The sequence below is a fragment of the Melanotaenia boesemani genome, chromosome 10, assembly GCF_017639745.1.
Source record: "Melanotaenia boesemani isolate fMelBoe1 chromosome 10, fMelBoe1.pri, whole genome shotgun sequence".
Lineage (NCBI taxonomy): Eukaryota > Metazoa > Chordata > Actinopteri > Atheriniformes > Melanotaeniidae > Melanotaenia > Melanotaenia boesemani.
Genome location: NC_055691.1, coordinates 29,911,945 through 29,939,935, shown reverse-complemented (window position 1 = coordinate 29,939,935; position 27,991 = coordinate 29,911,945). Strand labels below are relative to the sequence as shown.

The 27,991-nt window shown below is 39.7% G+C and overlaps 2 protein-coding genes across 4 annotated transcripts; one reads left to right on the top strand and one right to left on the bottom strand.

Annotated features, from left to right (window-relative positions):
• Window position 1: 1 nt before the first annotated feature.
• Window positions 2-4,071, top strand: nudt7 (nudix (nucleoside diphosphate linked moiety X)-type motif 7). Its single transcript, XM_041997555.1, has 3 exons — window positions 2-1,858; window positions 1,946-2,104; window positions 2,192-4,071. The coding sequence occupies exons 1-3, from the start codon at window positions 1,703-1,705 to the stop codon at window positions 2,543-2,545; spliced, it is 669 nt and encodes a 222-aa protein (XP_041853489.1). The 5' UTR covers window positions 2-1,702; the 3' UTR covers window positions 2,546-4,071.
• Window positions 4,072-4,125: 54 nt separating this feature from the next.
• Window positions 4,126-27,460, bottom strand: LOC121647825 (nuclear factor of activated T-cells 5-like). Of its 3 annotated transcripts, none has more exons than XM_041997545.1 (12): window positions 27,145-27,460; window positions 16,607-16,735; window positions 12,973-13,603; window positions 12,637-12,820; window positions 12,169-12,359; window positions 11,898-12,070; window positions 11,664-11,798; window positions 11,506-11,558; window positions 11,271-11,403; window positions 10,139-10,323; window positions 7,978-10,048; window positions 4,126-7,795 (listed from the first exon to the last, which is right to left on the bottom strand). In XM_041997545.1, exons 1-12 carry the CDS (start codon window positions 27,215-27,217, stop codon window positions 7,437-7,439), a joined length of 4,317 nt encoding a protein of 1,438 aa, XP_041853479.1. In that variant the 5' UTR covers window positions 27,218-27,460; the 3' UTR covers window positions 4,126-7,436. The 3 variants fall into 3 exon arrangements, with proteins under 3 accessions (XP_041853479.1, XP_041853480.1, XP_041853481.1); XM_041997546.1 differs by having other exon boundaries at window positions 16,607-16,773; window positions 27,145-27,232; XM_041997547.1 differs by lacking the exon at window positions 27,145-27,460 and adding an exon at window positions 14,149-14,211 and having other exon boundaries at window positions 16,607-16,684.
• Between the last annotated feature and the right edge of the window lie 531 nt (window positions 27,461-27,991).

Genomic DNA, 27,991 nt, shown 5'->3' with positions numbered 1-27,991 from the left:
GATTTCCAGGTTGAATCTCAGCTGAGGCCTCTGTCTGGAGTTTTTTATTTTTATGTATTTTATTTTATTTTTTCTTCCTTCACCTTCCCACACCCCAGAAACATGCATCCTAGGTTAATTGGTTACTCTAAATTGACACCGTGGTGGTTTGTCTCTGTGTTGAGCTTGACTGGCAACCCGTTCATGATGTACCATTCCTTGCCTGTTAACAGCTGGGATTGGCTCCAGCACCCCCACAACCCTGAACTGGATAAAGCAGGTGTAGAAAATGGATTCCTGGAAATACACCATCACTATTGATATTCCAATTGCCTACATTGTACATCACTAACACCCCTCTTTGTGTCTTAGCAGCCACTGCGCGCGTGTGTGTGTGCATGTGTGTGTAGCATGTGCACTTAAGCTAATATACAGTTGGCTTAATGAGTGAAATCCCATCCAGTTATTGTGGATGCTCAAGAGTCTTCTCCAAAAGGGCCCCCCCCTCTGTATAACAGGAAGGAGGATGTAGGACTGGGGAGGCACAAATTAGACAAATGAGAGGAACCTTGAGATACTAAGGTTTACGCAGACCTGCATCTGGTTTAATTAATTCCATTTTTTGCAATTATCTTGGATTTTACATCTTTTACATTTCATGCCACTTTGTGGTCAGTGTGGTCTGTGACTTTCTTGTTTGTTGTTTTTGTCTCATATTTTTACAATTAAAGAAAAAGAACTAAAGGTCTTGATCATTTTATGTGTTTAAACCATGTCTCTATATTCCGTGTCTCTGTGAGCATGATGCTTTGTGGGTCAGGTCATTTTGTTTCTTTTTATGAACATATTGTGTTATGTTTTGGTCATAAATTACTTTGTGATTTTTTTTATACATTCTGGTTGTTTGTGACTCAGTGTTTGCAAGTTCTTGATTGTTTGGTGTCTCCTGTTGGTCATTTTTATATGTCTTTGCTTTTCTGTATTGGATTTTTTTTTGCGCCCTTATTATTTTTGTCTCTGTGGTAATTTTAAATCTCTTGATTTTCCATCTGTTTTGTGTTTTGTTTTGTTTCTTCTGGGAAATTCTTACTTATATAAGAAGACCAGTTTGCTAGTCATACGCCATTAAAACACATTCAGTGATCTATGCATTAAACAGCTGTCTGTCGGTCACCCTTGTAATAAAACAATAAGGAAGGGCAAAATGGGCGGAGCCTTTTACTGTGATTGGTTGTTTGTGTTAGGACAGGCTCCACGATTGGTTGAAAAAGTTTTTTTTTCATTGTCACCACAGCTGATTCGAGCTACCGCCAATCATTAGATGGGCTCGTGGGCAGGGTTTGTCTACTACAGCGCATGCGCATAAACCCTAAGTCGCTTTAATCTGACGTAATATCTTTTCCATTCTCGTTATATTGCTGTAGATTGGCCTACTTTAAATCATAACTGGGTGATTGCTTATGGATATGATACATTTAAGCTCAGCTGTATTTAGTTTATTTAAAAGAACCTTTACCAGAATGAATGTACACCGCTAAGTTACTCCTTTTACATTAACCTGCCGTTTCACCTTGTGAGGTAAAGCTCCTCTTGACTTTTCTCCAAGATTTTTAAAGACGTCAGCTCTGACGTGGCACGTTTATTGTTTACAGAAAATAACTTTTAGAATAAATTAATAAGTCCACTAACTCAGATTTCCACTGTAAGTGTTCCTGTTGCTGTCATGCAAATAAAAGAGAAGACTATAGCGACTTTAAAGCAGTTTGACATCGGAGAAAAGTTTTCCTATTTACCAATGTTGCCCAAAGCTTCGGTGCTGATCCCACTGTTCGTGAGGGGTGGGGAGTTGTACACTTTAATGACACTACGTTCAAAAGAGGTAACCTGAAATTAAATGTCTTGGGTGGAGGAAAAAGACTGTAACTTATATTTGGCTTTATTTGAGCCACTTTTACTTTTTGTGTAGCTGAGGACCAGTGCGGGTGAGGTGTGTTTTCCAGGTGGGAAGAGAGACCCAGATGACCGCGATGATGTGGACACAGCCCTAAGAGAGGCAAAGGAGGAGATAGGTCTACTACCTGATGAAGTTCAGGTTGTCTGCACATTGTTCCCAATCATCAATAAGGTAGGTCAATAAATACACTCCCTCTGAGGGCATCAGCTGCTTTGGGTCAGTCTTTTCATCACATCACATTCTCTTCATTTTCAACAGAGAGGCCTGTTGGTGACCCCTGTTGTTGGTTTCATAGATGAGATGTTCAGTCCCACTCCAAACCCAGCTGAGGTCAGTGCTGTGTTCACAGTCCCTCTGGACTTCTTCACCAGCGACAAGGACCACTATGCTGCTCATGGTGCTGCTGGAATGATGGGGCCTCTGCACGCATTTCATTTCGTGGACCCAGAATCAGGAAGCCAGTACCACATCTGGGGGCTGACTGCTATACTGGCAATATTAGTGGCTGTTCTTGCTCTGAGGAAAAAAACAGAGTTTGATGTTGGCTTCGATTCAGAGAACCCATTATCCTTCTTCCAACAGATTCTCCATGAAAGACTGAGTAAACTTTGATCACCCCCATATAATGCATTTGTGGCAACACAAAAACCTCTGGTCAGTAAAACTATGTGAAACTATATGTTTGCAAAGATTAATGCAACATTTATTTACACAACTCACAAGTATGAACCTCAAAGGGGAGGGGGGGAAGAAGCACATCAAGCCACAGATTTTTTTATTAACTCATTTAATGTAGCAGCAGGATTACAGATATAAACAGAAGAGTATACAAATGTCCAGACAAAGGCAAAGTACATGTTAATAATCAGATTTATAACACGCTGGGGTTGACCTTTATCCCTACTGCAGGGTCTTAAGGCTAGATACTAAAGCTCAAGCTACACAAAACTGATACAACAGAACTGTCTGGAGGATGTGAAATAGAAAGCGAACTAGGAAAAGTGAGCAAACTGATTACACACAAGATACAGCTCACACTATTGGCAATAAACAGTTAATTTATCATGGTTGCCCCTTTTGATCAAGCACTTCACAGCAACAATAATGTTGACAAGCACATCAACACGAGAAAGTTCTCCATAAAACAATCGACTCTGTCTCGTCCCTTTTACCTCATATGTACAAATCTCATGAGGCATGGAAAACAAAAAGAAAAAAGAAAATTGGTAGAAAACTACAAATAACGGTGACAATTCACTGGTGAAGTTGTACATGTTGAGTAATCACTGATATGCTGCAATGGGTTGAGAAAACATGAACACTAAAATATATCTGTATAATTTACGCTTTGATGTAAATCAAATTGCTGCAGTGTATTCTGATGTTACACGGTCCTTCTGAATAAAAAGGACAAGGAGCAATGACACAAAAGGGACACCAGTAAACACAGCAGAGCAACGGTTAAGTTATCAAGGCACACAAAGTTCTGTTGAAAGCATCACAATTAAAATTCAAGAGACCCCTGCAGTATATTTCACATTTAAATATACATGGATATTCATTTACATGACTGATGGACAAAAACGAGATAATGCAAAGATTTGTGTGCTCTCTTTGCCACCATTAAATCAATATTTAACAAGGATTTCTTTTTCCTCCCAGGTGGAAGTGGCTATTCAGCATCAGACTGAGTGTACTGAATCATTTTAAAATGAGAGGGCTGGACAAGAATTTAAATCAAAATTCAAGAAAAAAAAAAGTGGACAGATTTACAGAGACACAAATGTCAGCTGGTGCCACCCCACCCATCCCATCAGCCTCAAAATATATGATCTCTCAAACTCTAATTGGTCCGATGTTAGATGCAGATCAAGCTGCGTCCACACCATGAGGTAAAATTTACATTCATGAAACTGAAGTCACAGGTTGGCTTTCTGTGTTGGTATGGCTTTGAGAGGCATAACTGTTCTGCACTTCTTCCACATCACCATGTGCTCTTTATTCTCCCCTAACCGAGGAGTGGAATGCTTGGAAATGTCACTACTGCACTCTAACCTGATCTACAGTTAATGGATGAGTCAAAGTGCCATTTGAGATGCACAACATAAAAAGTAAAAAAAAAAAAAAAAAAAAAAAAAGACCAGAGGGCTAGTCCACTCATGTTCTATAGTTTGGGTAGATTTAATATCATGAGGGATGGGCATAATTATTTTAAGATCAATTAATTCATCATTAAGAATTTGGTTGACTTTTTTTTTTAAATTGATAAAACTAATACATGTTCTGTTGTGTAGTTTGAGTTTTGAAGGAATGAAATTAATTTTGCAATGTGGCAGTAATTAAACACTTTACCACAAGCCTGCTCAGTTACCTGCGAGTTTCCGTGTATTTCAAAAGTAGCCTGATCATGAAGAGGTTACGGCCACTTTGATTTAAAAAATGACTGCCAACACTGCAAAGCTGTGTCTAAGTACAACTCGTCCACGATGCAAATGATGTACAACTTGAACAGCGCACATCCGACCCTGGTTAGTGGCTGCGCATCCTGCTCTCGGTCTCACCCCAGAGCATGTTAACAAAAACCAGTAGACTGGTGCTGAACTTGTATGTGAGTTACTGGTTTATTTTTTTCCTGAAATTTGATAAATGAGCCTAATTTATTGTTAGGTACACTGATCTCTCTCTCATCCTCTTTCTCAACTCCCGTTTAACTGCCACATGAGTCGTTCATTTTGTAATAAAGGTCTCAACATGCTGATTTTCTATTTTCACTGCATTTTAATAGAGCCTATAAATACTTAATTTTAATATAAAAATATTAATGATGAATTGAAAATCGATCGTTAATTTTCCCGATGATCAATTAACACAATTTAATCGAATGCCCATCCCTATATCGTATAGATATATTTAAGTTCTGATTATTATCCCACTCAGATAGTATTTTTAAATTTCGGCCATGGACTTCACAGTAAACCTACGCTTCACCTCAATAAAGAAAGAAAGAAAAAAAAAGACACCAAATGATATTTTCTGTGCTATAAGCATAAACCAAAAGGCTTATTTTTTACAAAAATACTCTACATTTCGATACATGGATACAAAATTCTAAAAAAGATAAGTTACTTTAAAATGGATTACTAACAGCTGCAGGACAAGAGTATGACTGTGAAAATGTAAACAAATGCATTCATGAGCAACGCTATTCTTAAATTTGATTCCTTCTCAAAAATTTGTCTTTTTGATAATGCCTAATTGGCTACTGTTGGATATGGAAAGCAAAGCAGTGTGATTCTGTTTCAAATCAAACAACAAAAAGTATCAAATTGGTGGAAATATTAATGAGATAAACTGAACCATGCAACAAAGTAGTTTTTTATAAATCTTGTAAAACAGCAAGTTGAATTTCTTTCCATGTGAGAGCTGCATAATTTAGTACAAATGAGTAAACATGAGGGTATTTGCAAGGACAAGTACAAGACAAATGGCGACAATCACAACAGGAGCTTTGGTATGCCTGGGTGCTCTCCAGTCTGACCCCAAAACAAACAGCCAGCTCTGCAGACTCAACTTAGTTGCAAAACAAACAAGCAATGCCAGTGTTGTTGGTAGTTTAAATCCGTTGGTTCTAACATCGCAAACAGAAGTCCCCATCACTCCTGTACGTAGCACCACGGATAGCATCAAAACACCAGCCTTTGTGTACCAGATTTAACCCATGAGTGAGCCCATGTTCACAACAAAAAGGGACAAGTACTGGATGCCAACTTCATTTGGTGCCGACCTGCACACACTACCAACACTGAGACTAAAACATAAACAAGACCAGGTAAAACAGTCCCCAGTGACGGACTGAACAGGAACCAGTACACAATAAAAAGTTATGAAAATCCTTCATATCAATGAACAAACTAAATAAGTATTTTAGATGTCTTGTCAACGTATGAAACACAAAATGCCTACTTACCACTCAAACACCGAGAACTGACGAATGGCTCATTTTGGACAGACTTGACTGGACCACTGGGACCGAATACAAGCAGGGATTCAACAGTGCGCTGACATTCTATACAAAGTCTTGACCTCAAAAATATTCTGACATGAGAAAATGTAAAAATGCTCGGTTAAGATGTATTTAACATTACAAAGACGACTGCTGTTTGTTTTCTTTTCTTCTTTTCTTGTATTTTAATTGGACGTTTCTGAGTACAAATTCAGAGCTGTGGATGGATATAAGGAGTAGCAGGTTACACAAAGGTTATTAAAGTGCTTAAGATAAAATGTTTATAAAACCACGCAATACTCCATTTTCACAAGTGGAAAGTTTCTTTCTATCCACATATAATTGGTAAAGGTTACCAACTTCTTTAAAATAAAAAAAATGCACACAATACATAACTGAATGCTATTTAAAAAATTACCAAGAAAGCTTCAGCAAACCCAGCGATGAAGCCTAAATGTGAAACACTGGGAGATGCTAAAACAAAGGCCGAGTCAATTTTTCTCTTCTTCTTTTTTTTTTTTTAAACCAGGCTAAACCTCATTTGGGAGTGTGTAATATTCTCTCCTCATTCTGCATTTGGGGCAATCTCTTGCAACAACTGATTATCATGATAGTGCATGTTGGAGTGGAGCTATTAGCATTGTTAAACTGCCATCCCTCTTTAAGCGCCAACTCCAGTCATACCTGCAAACAATTCTCCTATACATCCCTACATTATTCTACAAAGAATTATATTTTAGTAATCTGTACTCTTAGAGTAGATTTTGCAGAAGCTGTTGATGTGCAAACACAAAGTTTGATTAATTGCAAAACTGGGAATATTTCTCCATGGCAAAAGAAGCATAAATCAAGCGATTTCAATGCCAGAGAATCTCCTCTTTCAACCGTCACTCCACATGATAAAACTCACAGCGTCCGCCTCTAAAAGCGAAATGAAAACTAACAGTTTACACACTCACAAAATGAGATTCAGTCTATTTGACACTTCTGTGCAATCTGATATTCACTCCATAACTGACTCTTATCTCCTGTGTCCGCTCTTACAAACTATTCTGCATCAAGTTTTTCCTCTTGCTGACATTCTTTATCCCTTTCCAGTTTCTCCACCAAACCTGGTAGGTTTTAATCGTCACCATCTCGTAGGCCCACATTATTAAAACACTGCATTTTTTAGACTAATGAGATAAAAGCAGTTATTACAGGCCTCTTTGATCCCGCAAGAGCAGTAATAACAGAGGTGAATTAATCAATTTAAGAGCAATGGATGGAAGCTGTAATTAATGATAAATATATTATAAAACAAGGTTTCGTGAACTTATAATTTGGATTTTGAGTAAAAGTAGATTTCATTCTTAACTATTCTAGATTTTCTAAGTTTTGTGGTATTGGCACAAAAACCAACACTCAACTTTTCTGTGTTTTTTTTTATTTTTAGGAAGGATAACTTTCAGCTACATATTACTCCATCTCCCCTTAGTGCCACATGGTCCAAATATTTTTTTACTGCTTTTGCAGGCTTTCTAGTAGGTCCTCAATTTTATCCATGCTAGATGTTGCAGATATAGATGCCTGCAACTGATTCTGTATCTGTGTCTGTATATTGGTCTGCATTGGAGTTTGCAGGCTTGTTTCAATGGATGCCTGTAAACTGGACTGGAGAACTGTTGGTGCATTAGACTGCATTACGTTCTCTAGGCTGCTTTGCATTTGTGCCTGAAGGGCATTCTGCAAGCTGCTGTGCATGGTGGAGGCAGCTTGGGCCATGGGTTGATCCAATAGAGGCTGCATGTGACTTGTGTTCTGGGCCTGGCTCTGGGCTGGCAGGGGGGGTCCAGAAGAATTGAGCAGCTGGGATGACTCTGGGAAGAAGGAGAAAAAGCAAGATTTGCTATAAGTAAAAAACTAGACTAAGCATGACTGTTCCAGAGCAATTCAGAGGTGTCTGCACACAAACAAATCAATGAGTCCAACACTGAAGTAGAAAAAGCTTAAAAAACGATACTGCTTACTTACAATATGAATAAGGCTAAAATCCTCTTACCATTCTGGATGCCAAAAACAAACAGGTTGGCCTGTCCTTGTGGCGCTACACCGCCACCCACTGTTGTCTGGAAAAGCTGCTCTGGGGGCTGCTGACCGGGGTTGGCAACCACACCCACACCACCCTGGACCACAAAGATGGTTGCAGTAGGAGCTGGAGCCGGGTTGTTCAGCTCCTGTGAGCCAACAGTGCTCTGCAAGCTGGACAGGGATGTCTGTGGTATGAACAGCTTCACAGGTTGACTGCCTGGGACTTGGCTGGAGCTTGGGGTCACTTGCATTGGCTGCTGTTCCTGGAATATGCTCTGCTGTTGGTTCCCAGTAGATGTTGCATTGCTCCCTGAAGAGCTCTGGTCTTGGAAGGACATGGGCTCCGCTGAGTCTGTCTGGGAGATTCCGACACCAATGCCTCCCATAGAGGGAGGACCTTGGGTCTGGGTGCTGAAGAGAATAGCCTGTGGGTTAAGATCTGTGGTACAGAGAAGAAGACCTGTTTGTTGGGGCTGTGAGATTTGAGCCTGGGGAACGGGGTTTGTCTGCGAGTGGTTTGGGATGGTTTGGAATAAGGAGCCTTGCTGGCCCATTGGAAGCTGTTGAGGCTGCGGTTGGTTCTGCTGTTGAGACTGCTGTTGCTCCATTGGGGTGCTCTGTTGCTGCAGCTGGGAAAGCTGACCTTGGGGTTGGCTCTGAAACAATGCAACAGGTTGAGGCTGGCTGCTGGATGTTTCCATGGAGGAGATGAATGCCAGCTGCTGCTGGGGCTGTGGGTTTGGGGACAAGTATAGGGTGGACCCTGTGGACTGCTGCTCTGAGCTGAGGCTGCCACTTGTGAGAACATCAAGCGTATTTTGAAGCAAGGCAGCCTGGACTTGCTGTTGGGAGCTCTGGGTCTCAGCCAGGGGTCTGGGGGATTGAAAGAGTTGTTGTGGGGGAGATGTGTGGGATGGAGGCTGTGTTGGGAAGCTGGTCTGGATGGTAAGCAGCTCTCCAGCCTGTTGCAGGAGGGAAACTGGCTGCTGCGCTTGGGCAGAAGAGTGGATCTGGGGCTGGAGCAACTCAGCTTGTAAGTGCTGCTGCAAATTCTCTAAGACCTGCTGCTCTTGCAGTTGTTGCTGTTGTAAGCTGTTCAACGCTTGATTTTGTTGCTGCTGCTGTAGCTGATGTTGTTGTAAATTGCTAAGAATTTGATTTTGTTGTTGCTGATCCTGAAGCTGAATATTATTCAGGACTTGCTGTTGATTTTGTTGCAGCTGTTGTTGCTGCTGTTGAATATTCTCCATGATTTGCTGTTGCTGATGTTGCTGTTGGTCTTGGGGCTGTAATATAAGTTGCTGTTGGATCTGCATGCTGCTGAGGACTTGTTGCTGCTGCTGCTGTTGAAGGTTCTCAAGGATTTGCTGTTGTTGCAGTTGTTGATGTTGAAATTGCTGCTGTATTTGTTGTTGCTGCTGCTGTTGTATCTGCAGCTGCTGCTGTGCTGACAGCGAATTATCTGTGGTTCCCAACCTGAGGCTGTTCATGTTCTCCTGGACATGCTGTTGGAGGGAGTCTGCAGAGGGTGTGGAGCTATAAAGCACAGAGTTCAGCTGTTGCTGGACTACAGCTGCCTCCAGCACCTGCTGTAAAGTGGGGTTACTTCCAGCCTGTAGCTCTCTAACTGCCCTCTCAAGGGCCACCCCTTCCTGGGGAAACAGGGTAACCTGTGATTGCTGAGGCTGTGGCTGAGAGGGAGCTGCCATTTGAGGCATGGCTACAACCACAATCCTTCCACTATTATCAGAACTCTCGGGAGATAAGCTTTCCTGGGGGTCTCTGAGAAACTGCTGTGGGACGTCAGGTGTTACTGGGGGGATTGTGGTATCTCCTGACACTGGGAAGGAGCTTGTGGAGCCAATGTCTTGCTTTTGTATGGTGCTAAGAGAGTCTAAGCTAGGGAAGACAGGGGGTGCTTGGGAAAGCTCCACATCTTCAGGCTGTAGGGGCATTGGGCTCTGAAAGGACTCTCCAGTTGGATGTGGACTAGAGCTGAGCTCCAGTGTCTGCTGCACTGAGATGAGTGGATCAGGGGAGGGCTAAGAGAAGAGAGGAACCACAGCTGTTACTACCTGCATTTTTTATGTACTTATATTTATTTTTCTCAGTTCAAAGCAAACTAATCTTACTTTGAAGACATCTGTAGTTTGTGGATTGCTTGTAACCTCCATTGGTGTGTCCTCTTGCCGTTTGGAAGGTTGGCCAGAGCAGTCCGGTTGCTCAGAGGACATAGATTTCATCTGGCCATCAAATATACACGTCTTGACGAGAGAGGGTCCTTCAGTTTTTATATTCAGGACACCTGAATTATCAGCTGGGGTTAAGAGTGTAAACATAAGACAGTTGTGAATGTGTTAGAAGACATAGATGTGAGCATAGACAACCAAAAATCACACACATCCACACCAAACCAAAGCATGTGCTGAGCCAAAGACTAGCAAACCATGACAGAAAACATAAAAACAAGACAGCTCACACACTGCTGGACTTTACTTGTGTCTACTTTAGTCGCACCAAGATGATGTTTTGAGTATAACAGGTCTTCAGGCCTTTCTGTTTATACCATGGCCAAGCACCAACAAAATTTCTATATTTATCCAACTAAAGTGTCAGCTGTTTGATCGCTCACACACATTATGGTTAACTGAGAGCTTGCAGTCCTGCTTTAAACAGCTAGAGTACTAAACTTAAAAGTATTGGCATTAGTAGTGTTTGAGAAAATCTTAAAGTAAAACAGGAAAGCGTTTGCTAGGCTGAACTTGAAGTTTAAAAATCCCAACATGTTTTTCAACCAAGAAAGAAAGGTTTTCTTTGTTGTCAAGAACAGAAGTGCAAAGATTGGTGCTACATACTATGATCAAAGCCATCTGTTTTGTGGAGGTACAAGAAGTTGCTCAGTCTCACATAACTGTTCATCCTTTTTAGAGTTTCAGACAATTTTCTACCTTTTTTTTTTTTTTATTGCCCCGGAAGGAAAAATTAAATACTTTTACATCATCAATTGCTTCGCATTTCTTTAAAATAGTAAAGTACAGGTGATTAAGAACTTAAGTTTGTAGCTTATATCACTGATGAATTCAACCATTTCAACAGAGTTAAACTACTATGAACCCATTTCAACATGAAGCATTACATAAGCATAGCTGTAACCATGTCCAGAGCAAACCTCAGGTCTTAATGGATTAATTCAATAGGAATCAACTTCATGAAAGAATAAAACTGTATGCAAGGCAACTTCTACGCATGAGTAAGTTGCTTTACCTGAGTCAGGAGTGTAGGTGAAGGGTTGGGCATCATGTGATCTACCAGCATTGGTCATCACAAAGATTCCCACAGACACAGGAGAAGTGATCGACTGGTTGTGGAACGGAGGGACTGTCACTATTAGATGATTCTGGAAAACATTAAGGATCACATGAAAAGCCGGTGAAAGGCCTGACAGAAAAGCTTATTTTGCAAAGAGAAAAAAATGGGATACACATTAACTTGCTTTTACCTGATGGAAAAGGTCCATGTCAATCATTGCCTCAGCTTGCCAAGAGTTATCATCTGCAAAGTCATCAGAAAATATTTTTACTCAACCCTGCATCAGATATTTACATGCAGAAACACACAAATGGCAATAAAATACAAACACGAAACTGTCCACAGCACCTGCATTGTTCTCCTGAAAAATAACTTTGGTTCCTTTGAGGAAGTTTTTTCCGATTATAAAAACCTCCTCCCCTCCTCTGACTGAGCAACTGTGAAGACTCTTCTTCAGGATCTCTGGCACTCCGGCTGGCTGAGCTGGATAGGAACAGAGTCAAAGAATGAAAACTCAGTCGACATGTATTTTCTGACTGAACCAAACTTCTATTTTTTTGTAAACTTGCTTGCATTACTTACTGCAGAGTATGGGTGATGAGGGGACCTGTAAAGTTAGTACTGATCCATCAGATTGCGGGATGTTGACTCTGAAGGCCAGCCTAGCACGTGTACTCTTCTTTTTGGATCCTGCCACGCCAATACGAGCTTCAACATCTGCATTACGCAGCTTCAAAATTCCTACGCAGTCCACCCTGCAGAAACAAAAGGGCAAGAGGGAAATAAATAACAGCATCTTGTGCTGTAAACATTAAACGTTCTTTAATTAAACATAATTAAAAAACGCTCTTACGAAAGCGTCATGTCATTGGTGGGCTCCAAAGGAATCTCTATAACCGTGGTGCCCTCTATGTCCACCTCCTTGCAGGCAGTGGTGTTGCGTCCCGTCACTCTGCATGCCTGGTAGAAACCATGAGGCTTCACCCTGCCTGCATCATTTGCTACAAACACCTGAAGCACGACTGGTTCGCTAACACCTTCCAACTGTGCAGAAAATTAAATATTAGATACATATTACAGTCAAATTATGGAAATAATAAGCAAAACCAACGAGACAGTAAAGATTTATAAATTAATATTAGGCATAGACTTTCACTTCCTACAAACAACAGTTATATTTCTAAATTTAGTTTATTTTTTAAAAAAAACTTACAGTTACTCAGATAAATCGTACTTATGGATAGTGGCTGTAACGAATACTTTTGTTAGTGGATTTACTATGCTCTTTTTAAGACACAAGTGGTGGCCCTTGTGGTCAAACCTTGATGGTGGGGAATCCCTGCTGTGTTCTATCTTTTACAGAACCTCTGCTGCCCTCAGTCAGATAGCGAGCTCTGTGCTGGGTTTCTGGCTGCACCAGGATCTTTAGCTCCTTCCCATCACTTCGTTGGGGGAACTGAGCAGACAATGACCCACCTTTTACTGCCGTCCCTGACTCAAGAGAGCTGTAGGGCAACAAAAAATGATTATGGAATTAGAAATTCCAAATCAAATTACCACAGACAAAAACACATTAATTTAATTTTAATTCCTGCTAACATAATCAGAGTATCTCAGCCTATGTGCCAGAATAAACCTTGGACAAGGGTCACCTCACCTGGCCATAGGGCTGGTCTTGTCTGTGCCCAGTTGGGATAGGACATAATGAGGAGCCTTGGCGCTGTCAGCATCAAACACATCCATGCTGTCCTCTGGAGGAGCTGGCTTGGGGCCGGGCCGCTGACGAGGGGTGCGTTTTCTAGACTTGCGTGGCACCTCTGTGTTGTCATTGTAGGAGATGGAGCTGATTAAGCTGAAGTTGGAGACGGAATCCTCAGCCCACATACTACTGCTGTGCTCTGAGTCTGGACCTGGTGCACCAGATATGGTAGGTTCCTCTTGGCAAGACATTTGGCTGTCGTCAAACAGGTCCTCAGGTGGAGGAGATATGCTCAATACAGGCCTTCGTTTTGATGGGGTGTTCTGAAGCTGCTGCACACCTAGCCCTGATAACACTCCTGACCCTACATCCCCTGCTGTGTTGTTTGCTCCACTGTTGCCTCTGCTGGGGGCAGATCCCGCAGCCTCCATACCTTGCATCTCTGAAGCTCCAGCTCCATCCCCTCCGGCAGAGTGGAGATGCTGGGCAACCGTGAGATGGTCTGAGGGTGAGGTAGAGGGGCCACTGGATGGAGCTCCCATGGACAGGGAAGAGGAGGCCGAAGGACTGGAGGTGGAAGAGGTGGCATCTGTAGTAGTATATACAAATAAAGTTAGAACAGATGTTCAGCTCAGAGCAGGCTAGCAGTCCCATTCAAGCAGCTGAATTTGTGCATGATTTGTATTGATTTCCCCTCTTCCCAACTCTAATTTCAATAGACTGTTGTGGGTTATATGCTCTCACTGTGCATGCGAGAGCGGTCAAGCATTGATCAAATAAACTGAAGTTAAAGTTGAGAAGGGTACTGTAGGTCCCACAATGTTTTGATTCCTACAAAACCTCTCAATTAAAAATCAATGTGACAAAACTGACATGCTTTGTTTACAAAAACAAAAGCAAGCTACAAATTGTTACATACACATTGCCAGAAAGAAACACAACAAAATCTGGTCAAACTTTCTTGTACAGCCAAATTTGCAAGCTGATAATGTGGCGCCAAATTAAATTTGCCAGGGTTACATTACAGTTTTGTGCAATGTGCATTCAGTAGAAAACAGTAGTTTGCGCATGCCAATTGGAAGATTTGGTTGGGACTGAGCGTAGCCATGGAGACAGAATAAACAAGCCTCTGACCTATGGAGCAGTGAACTGCAGACCATTTTATATGCAGACACTCGCTGCCTCAGAGGGAACTTCCTGCAATAAAAACGAGACAGCCAATGAGCAACAAGAGAGCTGATCATTCAAGACTCAACTTCTGTCAATCAGTAAATTGGATGAGTTAATATATACTAAAGGTATGAGGAACTTTTGAAGTTTTATCATTTATAGACACTTAAAAGCATGTTTATTTGGTTAATGATGACCTGAAGGACATTATAGTGGTCCTGCTTTTGATCAGCACTGCTTAGGGCCAGCTAGGTCAGACAGGACAGTGAAAAGGTAGCGTTAACAAAAGCGCTCCCTCCAACATGACTGCTGACCAGTTAGTTTGCTCTTTACATGAAAGTCTAGAGAAGAATCTCTCAGTAATAGCTGATGTGTGCTGTCCTAAACCATGATCCAAGATCAGACCTTATTTTTATTTGCTAAAAGATTTTTATAAAAACAATCAAATGGTTGCTAAGGGCAACTTCACAGATTCATTAGGAAACAAAACCTTAATCAATTTAACGTTCATCTGCTTAAAAACCTGGCAATTAATTATTCGTCTAGCTGCAAAGAAGCCTACTGTTTTATGAGTGCATATTGGACCAGGTAAACATAAAACTTGCATTTAGGTTTTACCATATCTGCTTCAGGCATTACAGCCATTCAAAAATCATACTTTAATGACACTGTCAGAGACTTTGCTATTAAAAAAGATCCCAAGTTTTCAAAGAGCTTCAGTGAAATAAAGAAGTGCATCATACTGAGAAAATTGCATAACCACAATGCATTAGCAGAAACTGGAACACAAAGTAATAAAATAAGGGACGACTGAGATGTCAGCTGAAGCCAAAAGGACAGTATTTAGATCAGCGGCACTGGTAACACTGCATCTCTGAAGCAAGGTCACCATCATGTATTTAACTGCCTAAAAAGCCAGGTTCCAAAACACCTTAAGCACAAGCATCAAAAAGTGCAGCTGAAAAAAAAAAATAATAATAAAATGAATGAAATGATAAAAGGACAAGCTATCAGGTATGTTGGCATGCTGTTAATGCAAACGCAGCATGTCTTGAAGTTGTCTTTTTTTGTGAATTTATTTATTTTTTCACATTGTACCCAAAGGATAGTAAATTATAGTCACTGCTACTAGCATAGAACAGGGTAGTTTTGATAATTATTTATTTATTTGGTAATATTTTTTCCTTTAACAAATGAAACTTTTTTTTAGTTTTTGTTTTAAACAGGAACTGATGGTATTTTGAGTGAGTATTAAAACCCAAACAAAGTACATGGAAGCTATACTTCTTTCACTAACCTAATGTACCATTTGGTTTGTTTAACAGAATCACAGCAAAAAACGTCTGAGAAAAAAAGTTTGGCACTTCAAAAAATGATTAAATGAAGCATCTGTCTGTCAAAGCTGCAAGTGAAATTTGACCAATTAGACGAATGAAATGTGACCATATGAACCTCTTTATTGTAATGACACCTAAACCTCATCCATAGCTACCAGTATAGGATGCCAATTGGTCTGATTTTTTGGTGCTTTGGCCACAAACAGATAGAATGCATCTTGCCAGGCTTAAAGCTATTATAACTGTAAACTTGGTAATCTAATGAGAATGAATTTAAAGTAGCTACAACATTCGAGTGATTTAAATAGCAATACTACTGATGGGACTACAAAACACTCCGGATCCGTAACACTCCCATTCAAAAAACATCAGGTCATCTCAAGAAATACAGGACCGATTAGATTTAGTTAGTGTTTCATTCGATAAATTCACTTTTTATGGCCAGAAATAGAAACAGAACCATAACTGAGTAAACAATGGGGCTCAAAGAAATGTTTTTGTCCAATCAGGTCACAGTTATCACCTCCAAGCACCCCCCAAAAGCAGTCTACAAATTGATGGTTGACGTAGTGGCTACTTGTACTTAACGAACTGTATGTCTATGATGCTAAATGTTGACAAGGACTGTGTCAAAAAAAACCAAAATGCAGGAACTTATGATGAATTAAAAAGAACTTTGAAACAGATAAATTTTGCTTTAACCCTGAAGAATAATAAAAAAAACTTACACTTGCAAAACACATTCAAATTTAGCCAAGATTCATCTCTAAAAAACTGATTTTACTCTCCACCCCCTCCATTAAAAAAGTAAAATCCACAAGAAACATTATAACCATGTATTGTCATGCCAGCAGAATCAAAACTCATACGAAAGTACTTTACCAAATTGCAGAAACCTGAGTCACAAGCATTGCCTCAGAAATTGAAAAAGGTGAAGTTGCCCCCAGACACACAACTCAACTTTTTGTCCCCTTCTTTTTTAAGCCCTGTTGACTTGGGGAAAGGCTTTTTTGTGGTTGTTCTTCTTTTTAAACAGGGAAACTGATCCCAGATCATGGTTTTCGTATGCTGAGCAGGTAGCTCACCTGAGGCCAAGGCTGCAGAGGGGGGAGGTCCCGCCTCTCCCCCGCTCTTCTGGCTCATGGTGGGTGGGTCTGCCTGGGTGGACGACGGCTGGAGCTGGAGTTCTTTGGGGAGGAGGTCATATACCGACTCTGCCATAAAGGATGAGTAGGAAACGATACATTAGTTTCTGAAAAACATAACTCAAACTGTTTATAAAAAAAAAAAAAAAAAAAAAAAATCCACCATAAAACATCTTTCAATATTGGAAATATTTTTAAAGAGGTCTGCACACCTCGCTTGCTCAGAAATAAAGGTGGCAACTATAATTAGCCTTAAAAAAAAAAAAAAAAAAACAGCGTTTGCAGTTTTTTGTTTAAGAAAAAAAGATCAAAACACCATCTGCCTCTGTAAGTTAACCCACAATGCAGGTTTCATAACTAAATTCCCAAGAAAACGTCATGCTGCCTCAGTGAACACAGGACATTAAGAGATCCATCAAGCAGCTTTTATCACAAGCTCAAAATTAAACTACCACTAATGCAATCTTAGTGACAATAACAAAACTCGCTGTATATCTCATTCAGACTGATTGTGTTTTCTTATTTTATTTTTAAAAAAATGAGTGAAGGCAATCCTGGAATACAAATTCTGCAGCTAACCATCATGCAACTCAGACTTATGACTAACTTGATTATGTCCCATATGGTTTGGTGTAATAAAACCTTAAAGAGACATTATATTTGTTAGTAATATGATTCCTTGTAGAAATATCCAACCACTGAGGCAACACAGGAATAAATTACATTTGATGGCAGATAAACACATCAGCAGGTAGTCTGGTTGCTAAGAAACAGGCACCTATCAACACTACGACATGGATATTTCAGCTGTGCAGTAGCAGCAACACAGCATGTGTAGTAGTCATTTGACACTTGATATCAGCAGAATGATGAAGCTGACAGGACACATGTTCTTGCACTTCTGTGACATCAACCATGTGGTTGAGGGAACGACAACACATCACAGTTCACGCATAGAACTAGACAGTAATCCATTTCAGCACTGACTGGAAAAGAAAAAAAAAACTAAGCTTTCACATGGAAGCTGACATATCATGTTGCTTATTCATAGCTTATTAGGCCTTTTAATAGTTGCACAAAATCTCATTACAGGAGAGCAGAAAAGAACACATCAGGCCCAAAGCTTAATTTTATATGTATGCATAAAAATAACATTCATATCAACAATTCTCACCAAATAATAATGAACAACTCTTACTGAGAACTCTGTGAAGATAAAAACCAAAAAGTGATTGAGTAGAACAGTTCACAATGGATGGAGAGACTACAGCTTAATCTCAAATGCAACAGCACAACATTTACACAAATCTTAATGAAGGAAAAAAAAACAACTGATTCTTAATGTCCTGGGACAATAGATTCTTATTAACTTAAATGTGGTCTTGAAACAAGCAGCAAAATGTACATGATCCCCACTATACCCCTCCATCTTTGTCTGTTGTCCATGGTGTGAAGAAAGTGACTCTTTGTTGCTGAATGTATTAAAGACTTACTAGCAAGACTACATGACCTCAGTCCTGACTAAAACCCTTTTCTCGCATGATTTGTGTGTATGATGCCAGCCTACTGATGGCATGTTAAAATCTCCAAGAAACCCATTTGTGCAGCAGCAGCTGAATGAACAGATATTGCCATTGTTAACTCGCACAGCATTTGGAACAATAGAAACATGACACACTCCTCCCAAAGACACTACATGAGAAATATCAGCAGTGACTGTTCAGCCTGTGATCCAGGTTGAGAGGGTCACAGTCGGGTCACAGTCAAGAGTGGATGACACAGACTGACCTGGAAAATGTGTCCTCAGTGGGTTAAAGTGTGTTACTGTGCATGTTGACCAATGCAGTATGTTACGTGCCTCTGTCAGCATGGGTGCTTTTTGTGTGTAATTATTAACTGGAGGGACTCTCGTGTAATTTGCATTGAAATATATTGTAAAATAGGCGGTATTGTCATGCGTGTCAGGTATCTGGAAACCGGCTCCAACAGCCCCTCCTTGTCTATTGTGTCCAGTTGTAGATGCACCCTCTGATCATGTCCTAGCTGACTGTGTTGGAGCCTTCCCTTTCCATTTCCAATTTTTTTGAAAATGATGACGTATTTCACGTCATCTTGCACTTGCGCACTTAGACCCTGCCTCCGCGTCATGTTTGTGCTGCTACGTCTTTTTAATTTATTTGGTCTGTTAAAGCAAAACCTGTTTCTGGTAGAGTATTTATGCTGTCAGTGAAGACGCATAGGTTACATGCGCCAGATAACTAGTGGTTGACACACAAGGCTTCTGTTGTGTTACGTTTTGCGGTCTTATGAGGATGCGGTGCACACCAGTGTGTGTCATTGCAAAGTTTCACTTCCCACTAAAAGCCTGGCATGCGCACTATATCGTTTCTGGTCCTCTTTGCGTTTTCTCCTGCATCATTTAGTTGTGGTACGCATCTGTCTTACTTTCTTGAAAACATCCAGATAGCGAATTAGGTTAGGAAGGTTAGGAAATCCCATTTAACACTAAAATGTCTGAAAGAAATATTCTCTTATTTGCATATACATTAATATGTACTCTAATTATAGAAAATACTTGGCCTGACTATATTTAACATCTACTAGTTTCAAATCAGTGCAACAAAGCATGAAGACAACCGTTTGATAAATCCCAAAACATGGGTGTGTGTAAATGCAAAGTTTAGAGTGTTTATTTAGGAGCCCACCCCAGGGAGAGAGCCCTATGTAAAACATTCTTTATATATAAACTTTGCTGTGGTTTGTGCTATTGTAGAATTAAACAAGTAAGTTCTAGATCACTGATTAAGTTGCTTATCTCTGTTGTTGAAAAATTAATAGTAGGCAGGAGAACTGCTTATGCAGCAGTTCAAAATGTGTTTAATTTTAAGCCGTGTTGTAGCATTACGCCTGAATATATGAAGATAAACAGAGCTGTCACAATTCTGAAATTTCAGATGACTGTCATAGAAATTATTGTGATAAATTAATTGTGTTATTTTTTATGTCTCAGTAATAGTCCAAGTAAAAGCACAATGTAATAATGCACATGCACCTTATTAAGAATAACAGCTTTGTGTAAGTTGTTTTTCCATTTAGGTTTTCTAAATAAATATCTGTGTTAACTCAATTCGAATCCTTGAGGAGGTCATCCTTTGTTTTGTTGTACAGGTTGGGGACAGCAGTTTTTCCTGGTGATTGAAACTGTTTATTAAACTTTTGAAACATGTCTTTACATGGTGGCTTTTTAACCATATTGAATGGCGGCATTTCTTGGGCGTTATTACTGCATTAAACTGTCAAAGTGCACCATCAGATATTGTCACGTTTTTTCCAAGAGAAACCAGCAGCTGCAGCTTTTACTCCAGATGATGAACTAGGGGGGCAATGAATGGAGAGAAGACTTTTCACATTACTGGTATTGGCACTTTTGATCACCATTTCTCTGCTGCAAATCCCTCAAATTGGCTCTTACAATTCAGTGGACCTTTTTTTTTTTTTTTTAACTTAAAACAAAAATAATCCCACATCAGGATTGTGGCATATAGCTTCAAAATAAAGTCTGTAACGATAATGTCAGCACATACTTACAAGAAGGCAGTTTGTCTAATTCAAGTGAGGCACCCTATAATTTACAACTGAGGAATGCAAGGAAGACCTATTTCTCTGGCATTATTAGCAAAAACTGTCATAATGCTCGGACCTTATTCGCTGCTGTCGACAAGTTAACACACCCTCCTGTGTCAGTAGCACCTGAACTTAGTAAACCAAGACCTGTGATGAGTTTGCCAAATTCTTCACAGACAAAATCCAGAATAACAGACAAGCAGTTGGTTCATCAACAGCAGGTTTAACAGACATACTGTGTCCATTAAAAACCAGTTTAAACACCATGACACAGTTTAATCCAGTTAACAGCAAAGATCTGGGGGACATCTTACATCAGCTGAACTCCTCTTGCTGTTTGGACATCCTGTCTACAGGTTTTTTTCAAAAAGGTCTCAATGACTCTGGAGCCATATACAGATTGTAAACTTGTCTTTAATTTCAGGAGTCCTCCCAGAGCTTCTAAGAACAGTTGTAATCAAGCCTCTGCTAAAAATGGACAATCTAGACAAGACACAAATGAGCAACTATAGGCCGATCTCAAATCTTCCTTTCTAAGTAAGATGATTGGAAAAGCAGTTTTTCGTCAACTAAATGACTTTTAAACACAAAACAACTGCTTTGATGTCTCCCAGTCAGGTTTTAGACAGCACCACAGCACTGAGACTGCTCTGACCAAAGTCATTAATGACATTTGTTTGAATACAGGCGATGGAAAAATGTCCGTCTTAGTCTTACTGGACCTCAGTGCTGCATTTGATACAGTCGACCACAATATATTGCTTAAATGACTGAGGAACTGGGTGGGCCTCTCTGGCACTGCACTACACTGGTTTAAATCTTATTTAGAGAATAGAAAATACTTTGTGTTAGTAGGTAATATTACATCTGAGCAGACAAGAATTACATGTGGAGTTCCCCAAGGTTCCACCCCAGGGCCTCTTCTGTTTAACATCTACATGCTCCTACTGGCAAAGGTTATTAAGAAAAACAAAATTAGTTACCATAGCTACGCAGATGACACACAGATATATATTACAATGTCACCAGGAGACCGAGGCCCCATACAGGCTCTTGTTAAATGCATTGAGGAGATTAATGACTGGATGTGCCTCAACTTTCTTCAGCTAAACAAAACTGAGGTGATTGTCTTTGGAGCCAAAGAGAAACGATTAAAGGTCACCACAGAGCTTCAGTCTATACACCTAAAACCACCAACCAGGCCAGAAATCTGGGTGTATTGATGGACTCAGACCTTAACTTTGAAAAGCACATAAAGGGAATCACAAAGTCAGCCTACTATGACCAAAAGGATATATCAAGAGTAAAATATCTGATGTCTCAGCAAGACCTGGAAAAACTAGTCCATGCTTTCATCTTTAGATGGCTTGAATACTGTTACAGTATTTTTACAGGTTTATATATATATATAAAAAAAAAAGAAGAAAAAATAAAAAAAAAAGAAATCAATTTGCAACTAGTTCAAAACTCTGTTGCTCGAGTCCTCACTAAGACCAAGAAATGGACCACATCAGTCCAGATCTGAGGTCTTCAAACTGGCTGCCGGTCCATCAGAGAATAGACTTTAAAGTTCTGTTGCTGGTCAATAAAGCTCTGAATGGTTTAGGATAGTCGACGTTGCCTACAATAGTCAACAATGAAAATAGTCGACAACGAATTTAGCTGTTGACTATTGTCGGCAAACCCCCCCCCCCCCCCCCCCCCCCCCCCCCCCTCAAAACTACAGAGTGAGACATCGTCTTTAATCGTATCTCTGTTGAGTTGCACAATGCACATGCGCAAAGAGGGGGGAAAAAAAACTACAGCGTGAGACATCTTCTCCTTTTTTTAAATCTCTGCTGAGAGGTGCACATGCGCAATAAAGTCCGCCAGTGGAAAAATATGGTGGACGTCAAAAGTCTGGGATAACTTTACGTTAAACTTATAAAATAAATTAAATACATGCGAGATTTGTAAAGCGGACCTTGCGTACCACGCAAGTATGTCTGCAATGCTCAAACATTTAAAAAGGAGGAATGGCGGACTTTCATAACAACCTCATGCAAGATTTTAAAGCTGAAAGTGAAATAAGAGCCATTTATAATAATCATGAGATACATAAGATACCGATTAGATACCCATTGGTCGACTAGTCGTTTTAATAGTCGGTGACTAATCGACCATCAGAACAGTCATTAGTTGCAGCCCTAGTTTAGGACCAAAATACATCAGTAACCTTCTGACCGAGTATGAACCTACCAGAACCCTCAGGTCATCTGGATCCAGTTTAATAGCAGTTCCCAGAGTCAGAACCAGACATGGAGAAGCTGCATTCAGCTTCTATGCTCCACATGTCTGGAACAAACTCCGAGAAAGCCTCAGATCAGCTGAAACGCTCAGTTTATTTAAATTCAAGTTAAAGATCCACCTGTTCTCTGCTGCATTTCAATAGTTTTTATTTGAAAGTCCAAATCTGCATGTTTCTTTTAAGCTTGAATTTTTAAACTTGATTGTTTTTTTTTTCCTTTTTCTTTTGTTTTTAATGTTAAATTATGTTTATTGTATTCTGTAAAGCATTTGGAATTACTCCGTCGTTGAATTGTGCTATACAACTGCCTTACCTCTGCCTACAGCAGAGGCAGAAAATGGGTGCACAAAGATCAAATACTTAAAAGTGCACTAGTCAGTATCAAATGGCATAAAATGGCATGAATATATGACAATTGCTTCACTGATCTGTTTAAGATAAAGACGACTGCAGTTCTTTTTTTCTGCAATCACAAATGATTGCAATCAGATGACTAGCATGACAATGAAAAGAAAAAAAAAACAAAAAAAAAACTACCAAAAGAAGAAGAAGAAGAAAAAACAAACAAACAAGCAAACAAACAACAAAAAAAACTCAATTATCTTTAGACCAAGTGGAAGAATTTAAAGTTTACTTTGTGTTCATGACTGGCTATAATCATGGTACACAAGGAGAGGCAAGACTACAAAACAATTAAGTGGTGTTTCATGTCTGAGTTAAATGTCACATTACAGCTAAGACTCAAAATGCTAAACTTTAATCTAAACTCATTATCTTATACTGAGGTTGAGCTTCCTTTAAATCACCATACTTCCTTCTAATAAAAAGCACGTGATATAACAAGGAATTTTGGAGAAATGGTTTCAAGAGAAGGTTTTGCTATACTGACCTTAAATATACAATATGTCAAAGTTTATATGTAGAGATCGGTGAACTTTTTAGAGTACGAAAAGTAAGCTTCAACACAGGCAGAGGTCTGACTTTAACTTACACTAAGAACAATTAAATTACATCATCTTATAGTCATGCAGTACTCAAATTACACATGCCTTTGAGGTTCTGCCAAATGGCAAGGGCACCAGTCCATTTCTGTTTTTTGCAGCTGGCCAAGGCTACGGTGGGGCATAAAAGATGAATAGACATTCTAGTTGCAAAAAAAAAAAAAAAAAAAAAGGACAGAAAAAAATAGCCCATGAATTTATCTCAGTGCCAAACAATGGCTGCTTTAATTACACTTTTGAACACAAAACAATATGCTCAAGCCAGAGTACAGACAAAGGAGCTACTCAGTGCAGTCAAACCACAAAGAATGCCATTTTTGGCTCTGTGTGCTCAAATTATTTCAAGAACTGAACACTATATTTGAATTAATTTTTTTCTATTAATCTATTTTTTCAGCTAATGTACAATAGACCAATAAATAACTTCAAAGGATAAGTTATGACTTAAATAGTACAGTGTGGATGTTACTGTTCCTCAAAACACACAGAAAGAGACAACAGATGACCTGTTTTTTTTGTGTGTGTGTGTGTGTTTTTTTTTGTTGTTTCATGCGACAATGAAAACCAATTTTCCCTAAAGGCTGATTCACCAATACTCCCTAATGTGTGCTTTGCAGTTATGGATTTAATCTCTTGAGATTTGTGCTTCTGCCAAAAATACTACGAGGTGAATGTTGTTTTTTTCTGTATTTTTTAAAAACTACATCATCCAAAAATGATTTAATTTCCTCTGGATAATCCACAGATTGAACTGTGAATGATTCTGAAAACACTTACTACCGAGGAAATGAATCATTAATAAAACTGTTCATGTTGTGTATCATCTAAGGCAGGGATGGCTAAGTGGACCCTACTGGATAGATAGCTAAAGACGTACAAAAAAATATATATAGAATAGAATAGAAATACTTTATTAATCCCTTTGGAGAGTCCTCAGGGAAATTTGGGTATACATCACGCTCAATATTAAAAGAGTATTTTTTTGTGTAACTGGTGTATTTAGACTGCCCAATGACAAGAGAAGATAGTGCAAGTAAGTAACTGTTGCAAACATCCATATATGTCCCACACTAAATAGTAACTACCCCGTCTGATCGGTCTTGGAGGAGCAATGAGCCAGCTATTGTCCCTAGAAAATACCAATGAAAATTCACCAGTAGAAAAGTGGTACCATTTCAGAGAGTACTTGGATAGATGTACAATCCTCCAAAAAACTAACACTAAAAAACTCATTTTCTACTTCGGCCTGCCTCTTCCGAAGCCGAGCAAAGCCTTAAAACAACTGCTTTAACACAAGCAAGAGCAGCCAATATTTCAGATTACTCTACATATTGCTGACACCACCTTAAAGACACAGCACATACTATAACATGCAAACATGGGTGTAAAACTCCAATGCAGAGAGGTCACACAGAACTACGTACAGAAACCTTAGTTTAGGCATCACGTCTCACTGTACCAACCTTGGCACCCACACATCCAAAGTGCTCAATGGATTTTATATCAGGACACACAGGGAAGCTGGTAGTGAAGCCCCCATCTAGTGACTCCTGGGCCCAGCCTGTCCATCAGAACCTTAATCTCAGGCGTCTACCTCTCAAAGGTCTCCCTCTGAGGCTAAACAGTGCTTAATAAGAGGTGAAACTGAATATCTTGCTCAAGCATAACATTCTGCATACGAGTTGTCTTCAAATGTAGAATAATGGTGTTATGAAAAGGAGACACACTGACTAGGGTCAGCACATAAACACATCAACTTGTTAACATAATCACATTGGGAATGGGCTTAACTGTTATTTAATGTGAAATTCACATTCTGTGAATTGATATGTCCATGTGTGCTTGACAGGGATTTAAACTGATATTTATGTTTTGTATAATCTTCATCTCCACATGCTGTCATTGGCTCTGTCTAAACTATGGCAGGAAAAAAGTATCAAACTATCTGGTTATTTGCTTGCTGGTTTGGTAATCTTATAAATGAAAACGTCATCAGTTTCATAATACTGGAAATACAGGGTTAAGGCCACAAATTGCAAAGGAGACCACAAAACTTGCTGTTTTAGTAGGGCTTACTAGTTCTGTAGGTCACTTTTTTCTGATCAAGTAAAACTATAACTAAGTATATAAATGCAATACATTACAGCCCACCATGATGTCGCTCTCTAGATTTTTGCTGAAGACTTCTGCTACCTAGATTCCAACACGTACTCACACTCTGTTAGTGAGATATAAATAAACAGTAATGTTTTATAGTAATACCATATGACAGTCTCACCTAAGCATTTCATGGTCACAGAGCAATGCTTTCTGTTTCTGATACTGGTATGCATCACATACACTGTAAATAAACGTGGGGACAGCAAGCCAGATCATGGCAGGTTATTGTTCTATTGTGAATGAACTCCATTTGTCCAAAAAAGTCAATTTCATTCTGAGCTAAATGCAACTACATATTAATGAAATTGCTCTTAAATTGAACAGTGTTCAAGTATTTAGGTAATTACCTACTAAGACATCCTTCTGGGACAGTCATTACATTTCTGATTAAATCTAACATGAAGTTAGATGTAATGTCAACACAAGAAAGTAACTGACTATAATACGTACACATCTTTTTGGTGTGGGGGCCCCCAACTTGCCACATCTTAAATAAAACAAACTATTTCCATATAAGTTGCTTTCTGACCACACACACAGCGCGTATTGTCATAAATATGCCACAGTATGATGACTTTCAGTGATGAGAAACGCCCACAAATACAGTAACTTTGCACATAAAGTTGATGTAATGATCAACAGAGACGAAACTCTCGGAGAATAAGTTTTGTTAAATGTCTTGGCACACCTACAGACGCGGCTAATCACACAATGAGATGAAGAGTCCTGCGCTTTGACCGTCAGCAACGCCCTCCTAATAATAACATAGCAGTTGGCTGACACGTGTGCAGTGGTATTGGAAATAGAATGGCATTTACGAACTTGTGGGCCCTTTGTACTGACTTTCAAGTGTGGCTTGATTTCAAACAAACCAAAATAGACAGACTGTCAATCAACAAAGAGAAATACACTGCAACAATAACTCACTACTTTGCATATATCCACATGGGTACGCTCAAACAAACAAACAAACACACGCACGCACCCCATTGCAGAATCCAAGCAGGACTTCGGTATGTTAAACCGCTGAACAATGTGGTGGCTAGAAGGCGACCTAACGTAGCTGTGGCTACGTTAGCTCGTGTGTACCTGTCAGGATGCTGGCAATGAGGTCACATTTCATTTATCGCGCTGATATGATCATACCTGATAACAATCGCCACTTGATATATTATGCTCTTCCATACATGTAACATGTACCACTAACCAGCCAGGTAGTTGGTCGCTTGTGCGCAAGCCAGTCAACTTAACTATGCTAGCTAGTCCTGCTAAGAACAGAAAAGAAGCTAACCACGGCTAGCTAGCAGCTTAACATGAGCCATGAAGACATTCATTTAGTTTTTCCAATAAACAATGACTCAATGAATTGGCGACTTAATAGTAACCTTTAATAAATAAAACCTTACCTTTAGAGTATAGAGATTTGGGGGAATTTAGGTCGATATCCGAGCTAAGGAGGGATATAAAATCAGAGGGCATCGCAGCGCTTCATCGAGGGGAGGAGTAGCGGACAGTCTTTAGTAGAAACGGAGTCGGCTGCTCTTGGCCAATAAATACCGCGTTTTATACGCGAAATGTTTTAATATACATAGTATAAAATCAAAACAATGTCATGGCATAAAAAACAAAACTTTCAATACCGGAGTAACCGTTACCTAGCTCGTCTCACTTTAGTATGTGTGGGTCCTTGCTGAGACGACACGTTTTGTGTTCCGTTGAGACGAACACACACACACACTAATCCACACAAACGGACTTGACTATGGTCGGTCGGGTCGGCCCACTTCTTAGCCCCTCCTACGAAGCAGTGCGGCGCATGCGCTTTGGCCAGTTTAACTTAATGTGGAGTTTCAGCCTTGGCAATGTAATAAATATGGAATACGAAGCATAACAGTGGGACTTTTCGTCTCAGGTTGTGCATTTTGTTACTGGTCTGTTAAGTAATATTTAATTTAGTCCTAGTGTGAATTCACAGTTGAGGTTTTATTTGAGGCTGTATTTTATAATGACACTGTAATTGGAATGTAAGTAAATTCGTCAAGCTTTTCAAGAGGAAGGTCCTCCATGTAGGTTTTAAATAGAAACAACGGCATTGATACCCACTTGTAGCAAAGCATTTTGCAGAATGCAGAGTATGCTTTGTGTCAGTGATTGTTTTATAACAGTATTTTGAATTGAACCCTTATTTATGCACATCATGCAAAATGTCTTACATTTGCACGGAACATGTTTTCAGAATTTTAAAGAAAAAAA

What these genes read in the sequence shown, in the direction of transcription:
- nudt7 (XM_041997555.1), top strand. Translation starts at nt 1,703, where the DNA reads ATGCAAATAAAAGAGAAGACTATAGCGACTTTAAAGCAGTTTGACATC. An exon ending in TGACACTACGTTCAAAAGAG is followed by an intron (nt 1,859 to 1,945) that starts GTAACCTGAAAT and finishes CTTTTTGTGTAG; the next exon opens with CTGAGGACCAGTGCGGGTGA. An exon ending in TGTTCCCAATCATCAATAAG is followed by an intron (nt 2,105 to 2,191) that starts GTAGGTCAATAA and finishes CATTTTCAACAG; the next exon opens with AGAGGCCTGTTGGTGACCCC.
- LOC121647825 (XM_041997545.1), bottom strand. Translation starts at nt 27,217, where the DNA reads ATGCCCTCTGATTTTATATCCCTCCTTAGCTCGGATATCGACCTAAAT. An exon ending in ACATGGACCTTTTCCATCAG is followed by an intron (nt 11,404 to 11,505) that starts GTAAAAGCAAGT and finishes AATGTTTTCCAG; the next exon opens with AATCATCTAATAGTGACAGT. An exon ending in CACCTACACTCCTGACTCAG is followed by an intron (nt 10,324 to 11,270) that starts GTAAAGCAACTT and finishes TCTTAACCCCAG; the next exon opens with CTGATAATTCAGGTGTCCTG.